The 8,580-nt window shown below is 48.2% G+C and overlaps 1 protein-coding gene across 1 annotated transcript; it reads left to right on the top strand.

The window, feature by feature from the left end:
• The first annotated feature begins 2,894 nt into the window (after positions 1-2,894).
• Positions 2,895-8,291, top strand: Pim2 (Pim-2 proto-oncogene, serine/threonine kinase). Its single transcript, XM_087903150.1, has 6 exons — positions 2,895-3,282; positions 3,412-3,521; positions 4,392-4,442; positions 6,127-6,499; positions 6,937-7,113; positions 7,208-8,291. The coding sequence occupies exons 1-6, from the start codon at positions 2,910-2,912 to the stop codon at positions 7,369-7,371; spliced, it is 1,248 nt and encodes a 415-aa protein (XP_087759276.1). The 5' UTR covers positions 2,895-2,909; the 3' UTR covers positions 7,372-8,291.
• Positions 8,292-8,580: the final 289 nt, after the last annotated feature.

Raw genomic sequence — 8,580 nt, forward strand, 5'->3', positions numbered from 1 at the left:
CATATTTCTAAATGGGAGCCAAGGGATAATTATGCACTGTGTTTGGGCTAAAGGCCATACTGAATTTTGTCTGAATTTCCACTCTCAACCTTAATGTTCATTTTTGTGATAACCTGATGAAGAAATAAAACAGTTGATAACAAGCTACATGAGTTTAGTGAAAGTGGCCAGAGGTGGCCCCTGCCTGACTGGGTTTTATAAGCTGGAGAATGAAGTGGCTAAATCCTTTTTTATTGTTGTTTGTTTCCAAATTCTGTTGACACCTCTGTCCATCCCTCCTAGGGTTTGTAAAGCCCAGGTTGAGAAGGCTGGCTGACCCTCAGATTTTCTCAAAACAGTATTCTCCCCACCATGCCTCAGTGGGGTCCTTGCAGAAGGCTGTGTGTGGTAGCCCCACAGGTGAGGGTGTGGTTTGCCCAGTGGGCGGCTGCAGAGTATCTGAAATACATGGTCAAGCATGAGCACGCCGAGGGGGTTGATTTCAAATCTATCTGCATTTTCTAGCTGTGTGACTTTGGGCTCTCTTTGAGTTTAAAGTGCCCCATCTGCAACTACAGGGGTGATTAATGTCTGCTACCTCATGCTCTCTGATTTGTGAGTATTGACAGAGAATGTGTATGGTCAATAATGTACTACTGGGAACAGTACCTGGTACATTCTTAGAGCACAAATGTTGGGGTTATTAACAGACTTAGGGGTGGGGGTATTATCGTATTTTGTAAGTTTGTACCATTTGGCCTCAGCCTGCCTCTTGCTACTCTTGGCTTTTTCTTGCAATTTGCCCTAATCCTATCTTCAGCTACCAACCTTATTGTCTTTTAAGACAGAGGGGTCACCTGAGAAACCCCTGTGTGATCGATCTCATTCACATTCTCACTTCTGTCTACAACTATCCCCAATAACTGTACTATAAATAAACTTCTGGGCTGGGGCTGTGATGCTTACTTATCTTGTTTGTGTGTGTCTTAAGATTTACCCCTGCACTAAAGCCTGTCGGGCTCACAGTAAAACACCTAGTAATGTTGGATGAGTTAAGGGAAATGACATGTAACTGTTGTGCTTTGTGTGTATTGTCTGTCCTATTGCCACAGTGAATCTACCAGTTTCTGTGTATTTCAGTGTCTCTGACTGAGTGTATGTGTCTGTGTCCAATAAGGGCTTGTTTCCAGGTGTGTCAGATGGTGACTGAGTGTGGGACTCTGCCTATGACAGTTTGTGTCTGGTATCTGAGAGAAGTGCATGTTTGCGTGGGTCTGTCAGTGCCAGTGCATCTGTAGTTTGTCTGGATACTTTCAGTGATAAGACTGCGTTATCTGATAGTGTGTATGTGATTGGATCTATTTTTGTGACATTGCTTATCTATGTAGTGCTCAGATCACTACATGCCTGCTCTGGAGCTGTGTGTGTGTGTGTGTGCACGTGCGCTTACGTGTGTAACATCTGTGTATATTCTCGTGACAGAATCTGGGTCCCTCATTTCTGGGGCAGTCTTTATGTATGTAAATGTGGGTATCTGGTGGTAGTGGTGTGCTTGCAACAGGTTTGTCAGTTTCTGGTGGGACAGTGGTCCCATGGGACAGTACAAGTAAAGTCTTATCACCGTGTTTCTGGGATGTTATTTTCTGGGTGTATCTTCATGTGCATCTAGGTCTAGAACAAGTCTGCCTGAATGTATCTGACTGTTATCTTTCATGGTGGTTCTCCCTCCCTCTGTATGTCTGTGTGTGGGTATGTGACTTCCATACACAACTGGAGGTCAGAAAACAACTTGTAGGGATCGCATAACAGGTTGGCAGACTTGGGTAGCAAATACCCTTTCCCTCTGAGTCATCTCACCTGCAGTGCTTTTGGTTTTAAGTCACATTCTCACTATGTTCCCTAGTCTGACTGCCGATTGATGGTGGTCCTCCTGTGACTCAGCATACAGAGGACTTGAATTTCACATGTACTCTACATCGCCTAGCTTGCCATGTATTTTTGGAGTTGTATGGCTGTCTTCCTGGACATGAGGCCCTCTGGATATTTACACAGACATGGCTGTTCACTTCTTCAGCCTTTCAGATCCCACCTCTTTAACAAGGGAAGTTGTAGTTCCCACAAGAACCAAGCCTTGTCATTATAGATTCTAGACCCCCTGACTGGGTCCAGTGCTAAGTCTAGGCAGGTTTGTGTAGGATAATGGCGATTTAAAAAATCACCCTACAGGGGCCAAACTGCCATTGACGGCCCTGCTCCCCTTCCGAGTCATGGTGCTGATAATGTTTCCTTCGCTGAATAATGGAATAATAGACCAGTTCTTCTATAAGGGCCTGGTTACAGTTTTGAAGCAAAGGATGTCAGAGCTTGGGTGAGAAACACCCTTGCATCATAGGATCCTGCCTAGCTCCAGGTTCTGATTTGTTGTTGTTGTTAGGTTTTTTTTGTTTGTTTTCGGAGATAACAAGTCCTGACTGTCCCAAAACTCGCTCTTGTAGACCAGGCGGGTCTCAAACTCACAGAGATCCGCCTGCCTCTGCCTCTCGAGTGCTGGGATTAAAGTCGTGCGCCACAACCTCCCGGTCAGGCTTTGATTCTTAAAAGCTGGTTTGGCGTTGTCTACTCACCGATCCAAGGCTGCAAAAGCGACAGCGGCAGCAAACCTGCATCCTAGGAAAGGAGGCTGCCCTTTTTTTTTTTTTAAGTGTGTACGCACACCCCACCACACTAACAACCAAAACAAACGGGGTTGTCGCAAAGGGATTCCCAAAACCTGTTCGAGCGTGCGTGAGTGCGTGTGCACGAGTGCGTGTGTCTGTGTGTCTGTGCGCGCGCGCGGCCGCCCCCGCCCCCACATTTGCATACAGACCCCGCCTCCGCGGAAGAACCTGGCATGTATTTGCATAAGGGACACTTGAAACGTTGATGGTGGCATGCAAATAAGGACTGGCTCCGATTGGCCGGGGTACAGCAGGTGCCGTGTCCGGATTGATCAAAGCCAGGTGGGCGGGGCTGTCGCGCAGGGCGACTCTCCGGGAGGCGCGTGCCCCGGCTCAGTAGCGTTGGGGCTGGCGCGCGCGACGAATCTTAACGCCGCGCCGTCTGCGGGCGCTTCCGGGCCACCAGATTCCCTACCTTCCACCCTGGCGCCCCCCAGCCCTGGCTCTCCGGCCGCTCTGCCCCGGGCATCCACGCCCTGCGGGCTCAGCGGATTCAGCGGGCTCAATCTACGCAGCTCCTCCTCCATGTTGACCAAGCCTCTGCAGGGGCTTCCTTCGCCCCCTGTAACCCCCACGCAGCCTCCAGGTGAGCGCAAGGTCCCCTGTCACAAGCAGGTTGGGCGGACTGGAATGATGGGTGGCGGTGTGGGGGCGAAAGTCACGGCTGGGATCAGAGTACACCGCCACCCTGATTTCCTCGCCTCCGCTTGCGTAGGTGGCAAGAATCGGGCAGCTTTCGAGGCCGAATACAGACTTGGCCCCCTCCTGGGTAAGGGAGGCTTTGGCACCGTCTTCGCGGGACACCGCGTCACGGATAGACGTCAGGTATCCCCTAGAGGGGTTCTGGGAGGGTCAGGTGTTTTGGGAAAGGGGGGGAACGGAGATGCCACTTGTTCCAGTGGGGAGCTTGCAAATGTGTAGTAGAATCATAAGGAGGAGGGTTGCTCTGTGTGTGTGTGTGTGTGTGTGAATGTGTGAGTGCGCGCGCGTGTCTGCAGTCCAGGTGGGTATGGGGGTGGGCAGGAATTCTGGAAGACCGGGTATTTCTACTGGGAAGGGGGCAGATCTTCAGGACTGGACCCCAAGATCCATGGTATTTGCGTGCGTGCGTTCGTGCGTGTGTGTTTGTGTGTGTGTGCGCGCGCGCGTGTGTACGTGTGTGTGTGTGTGTGTGGTGGGGGAAGTGGGGTTTTTTTTTTTTGAGTAGGTGTTAAGAGTGGAGTCGTGAAAACAAGAATTCAGATACATAGTTGTTGTGTCCTGGAGATGGGTAGAATTATGGAGGAGGGCTTGCGATGTCAAAAAACTTAGAATTTGAATGTAGGGATATGGGTCAATGGTGGGTCGTTTGTCCATCATCCACAAACACTGAGTTCAACACCAGCGTCACAGGGTGGGGGGGTGTAGGGAGACAGTGGGAAAGAGAAAACAAAAGAAAAAAATACAGCTCCATTATGGATTTCAGGGGGTCTTGATGCTTTCCCGACAAGAGCTCAGGAGTAAAGATGCTAGATGGATGGAGTGAACACGATTCTGGGGCCTTCAGATTGCTGGATAGGTATCCAAGCTCCAGTGGGTGTGATACGTATGGGAACTAGAACTACTAGCGTGGAGAGACTGGAATTGGGCAGAGGGTCTAGACTGAGAAGAGTCTGGGATCACCGGCTGGCCCCCTTATCTCAGTATTTTTTCTAGGTGGCCATCAAAGTAATCTCCCGGAACCGTGTGCTAGGCTGGTCCACCGTGGTGAGTGTCTTTGGTGTGCGTCATGACCCGTGGACTCCATCACCGAACTCACCCCCTGATTTTTTCTAGGGGATGTATTCCCTGGGCCTTGAAACCGTGAGAACCTCACCAACCTATGTTTACTGCCTTTATGTGATAGTTCTGATTTCACCTCAATTTGCCCAGAGCTCTGGATTCTCCTCTCAAACTCTCCTTTCGCATCTTTCTTCCAAACACTGCTTCTGGGGCTGTTCACAAGACATGCTGGTGGGGAAGGAGGGGCCTAGGTCACTGGTTGTCATGGTGATGCTGGCTGCTGCCTCTGCCACCCCGAGAAAGCTAACGGACATCAGGGCGGGTCTGGGCAAATTGTATGTAAAAGAGCTCCCCCTGGCGGGCATTTCAGACAGTCTATGCCGGCCCTGGGACGGAGAAGGGAGGGCGAGCCTGCGCAGTAGCCGAAGAATTTGCGTCTTCGTGAGAAAACCTGTCTGCGACTGTGCAAGTTAGTGGGCCTGTAATGGGCCTCACCTGAGGCAACAAGACCCTTGGCATTGCCTGTTTAGTTGTCGGGGGGGCGGGGTGTTATTGAGTTGTTCTAGTTGAACTGATTAGTAAGACTGACAAAACATCGCGTTCATTGAATGTTTGCTCTGTGCCAGTTAATTTTTCAGTCCTTTGCAGTTAATCACTGTAAGCTGTTTTTAACAAATGAAAACCAGGATTGGTGGTGCACACCTGTAATCCCAACATTCAAAAGGCTGTGACACTAGGATTTCCGTGGATTTTTTTTCTTTTTTCTTTTTTGATTTTCGAGACAGGGTTTCTCTGTAGTTTTTGGTGCCTGTCCTGGAACTAGCTCTTATAGACCAAGCTGGCCTCGAACTCACAGAGATATGCCTGCCTCTGCCTCCCGAGTGCTGGGATTAAAGGCGTGCAACATGACCGCCCAGCGATTTCCGTGAACTTGAGGCCAGCATGGGCTACATGGCAAGATCCTGTCTCAAAAATGAGACAAAATTTAAAAGCCAGAGGACATCTATGCAGTGACATAATTATAGGCACTTTGCAAAGTACGACATTTATTCGAATTCAGTAGGTGCTAGATCTCTTCTACTAACTGCTCTGTCCATCTAGCATATTGAGTCCTTCAACAATTATACAATAATAGTATTTAACTACTTTTCAGTGCTAGCCTCTCTTTCCTGTAAAGTACTTCCATTTAGAAACATTCATAGAATTATCTAGTGTGCATAAAAACTGCCCTGATCTGGATGTTGGCTAATAAGGCAGGTAAATATATCCCATGATTGTTCTTATGCAGAGGGACTTAAATTTTAAGTTTGAAGGCCAGGCATGGTGGTGCACACTTTAATCCCAGCACTCTGGAGGTAAAGGCAGGTGAATCTCTTGAGTTCCAGGCCAGCTTGGTCTATGTAGAGATCCTGTCTCAAATCCCATTCCCCCCCAAGAAAGAAAACATTTCAACTTATTCAAATATTTACTGAGCTGCTACATGCCAGATGTATATGGCTTCTGCTCATTTCACTCGGATGGATTTGAGCCTTTGAAAGGCTACTGGAAAGGGAGATGACTTCCAAAGGTCAAAAATCAGTGCTCTGAAAATAAACTGCTATATTGACAGTAGGGCTCAGACTTACCATCTACCTTCTTTTTTTTTTTTTCTTTTCACTTCCCACCCCAGTCAGACTCAGTCACTTGCCCACTTGAGGTAGCACTGCTGTGGAAGGTGGGTGAAGGCAACGGGCATCCAGGTGTGATACGCCTGCTTGACTGGTTTGAGACCCCAGAGGGCTTCATGCTGGTCCTTGAACGGCCTATGCCTGCCCAGGATCTTTTTGACTACATCACAGAGAAGGGCCCACTGGGTGAAAGCCGTAGCCGCAGCTTCTTTACCCAAGTAGTGGCAGCTGTCCAGCACTGCCATGCTCGCGGAGTTGTCCATCGTGATATCAAGGATGAGAACATCCTGATAGACCTGTGCCGGGGTTGTATTAAACTCATTGATTTTGGTTCTGGCGCCCTGCTGCATGATGAACCATACACGGACTTTGATGGTAAGGATTCTTCCCTACAATTTATGCGGGGGGGGCTGTTTTTAGTCTTTAATTCTTCTGGCTTTTGAACTTTACTATTGGATTGTCCTTGTAACCTTTGACCTAAATTGTACCCTTTAAGGTTCTTGATTTTCAAGCCCAGTTACAGTTTCTTAACCTTCTGGGCTCTTATTTTTTAGTGTGAGGATCTTGTTGGTGTTGGTTTTTGTTGTTGGGTTTTTTGTTTGTTTTGCTTCTGATAAGACAGTCTTAGTGTTAAACTTGGAAATGCTCTTTTTAAGCTGTTTTGCTGCTGACATGACTCTACTGTTAAATTTGAAGCAGTACTCTCCAGCAAGTGGATACTCTCCTTTAATTTACAGTTCATACTTCTAGGGACACAGGGTTTGACAAAGGGCACCATCAGGGAAAAGATCTAATTCTTGGCTTGTGTGCAGGGACAAGGGTGTATAGCCCTCCAGAGTGGATCTCTCGACACCAGTACCATGCCCTCCCAGCTACTGTCTGGTCACTGGGTGTCCTCCTCTATGACATGGTCTGTGGGGACATTCCCTTCGAGAGAGACCAGGAGATTCTGGAGGCTGAGCTCCACTTTCCTGCTCATGTCTCCCCAGGTGAGGCCCTCACTGACCCCACAGGCTTCCTTCCTCCCAGGACTGGGTACCCTTTGCTGACTGCTAATCTCCCTTGTGCTTCTTGACCCCACAGATTGCTGTGCCCTAATCCGCCGGTGCCTGGCCCCTAAACCCTGCTCCCGACCTTCACTGGAGGAGATTCTGCTGGACCCCTGGATGCAAACACCAGCTGAAGAAGCGCCCATCAATCCCTCCAAAGGAAGCCCCGCCCCCTTACCCTGGTCCCTGCTTCCCTAGGCCCAGCCAGGCTCTCTGGTTGGAATCCCATGGTCATGCTACAGGGATAGATGGACATCTGTTGACCTGGTTATACAGGTTGTTAAAAATCCAGTATTACTAAGGTCAGGGAATAAGGATCAGGGGTCAGAAGATAGCCAAGTCTGCCCAGTTCCTATCCCAATCCTGTGAAGGAGCTCTCCTCCCGGAACCTGTGGTCCCTTATTTGGGAGGGGGGAGTTACTTGTTTCTTGTTCTGTTAAGGATGTTTATTTGGTTGGATTCCTTCCCTTCTAGGCCCTATGATTCTTATTATGACATTGTAGTCCCTACACTGGCACCTCCTATACTACTACCACAAACTTAGACACTTAGTTCAAATGCTCTCACTCGGGCAAGGGTGCTTTCCTTAAATACCCCAGCAGCTCTTTAGTAAAAGGGCCCTTACCCTGGGATCTCAATTCAGTTGCTGCTTGCCTGCCTTAGCCCAGAAATGATTATTCTGGGGGAGGTAACACCCTATTAAGCCCTATTAATTAGTATCCCAGTGCTTTTTTAATTTTTATTTTATTTTATTTTTTGGTGAGGGGACCCTATTGTTATCCCAAGTGCTCTTATTCTGGTGAGAAGAACCTTACTTCCATAATTTGGGAAGGAATGGGAGATGGACATCATCAGACACCACCAGAGACTAGGATGGGATGGATGGTTTTGGGGGGATGGGATGGAGGAAATAAGTCTACTGTTTGTTCTCCTGGGGTCCCCCCTCTCCAACTTTTGCTGCCTCCTCCTGAGCCAGGATTGTCCAGTGGTAAAGTGTAAATAATTCTGTACTGGAGGTAGGAGAGCTGCAGGTGTGCCCTCCTGTCCCTTCTCCCCCTGCCTGGATTATTTAAAAAGCCATGTGTGGAAACCTATTTAATAAATAATGAAGTCACGAATGAATGGCCATTTATAGAGGTAGGCATTAGTGGAGCATCTACTGCCTGTTGAGTTTAGATGGCTGGAGAAAAATCTCTGAAGAAAAACCAAGTCAGAGAGTGGGCCAGTCTGACCGTTTTTGTTTTGTTTTTAGATGGGGTCTTTTTGAAGCCCAAGCTAGCCTCAAACTTGGAGTGCTGGGATTTACTTGCACAAAAATAAATCCCAGGCTCCAACTGAAATTTCTCTAGCACTTTCTGTGTAGCTCTTAACTTGATTTAAATCTTAATTTTGTCTTTGCCTTTCATG

Source organism: Myodes glareolus, chromosome X (assembly GCF_982192425.1).
Source record: "Myodes glareolus chromosome X, mMyoGla1.1, whole genome shotgun sequence".
NCBI lineage: Eukaryota > Metazoa > Chordata > Mammalia > Rodentia > Cricetidae > Myodes > Myodes glareolus.

Excerpts from the sequence above, each read along its gene's own strand:
- Pim2 (XM_087903150.1), top strand. The coding sequence starts at position 2,910 with ATGCAAATAAGGACTGGCTCCGATTGGCCGGGGTACAGCAGGTGCCGT. Across the intron at positions 3,283-3,411 it reads AACCCCCACGCAGCCTCCAG|GTGGCAAGAATCGGGCAGCT; the intron begins GTGAGCGCAAGG and ends CCGCTTGCGTAG. Across the intron at positions 6,500-6,936 it reads ACCATACACGGACTTTGATG|GGACAAGGGTGTATAGCCCT; the intron begins GTAAGGATTCTT and ends GCTTGTGTGCAG.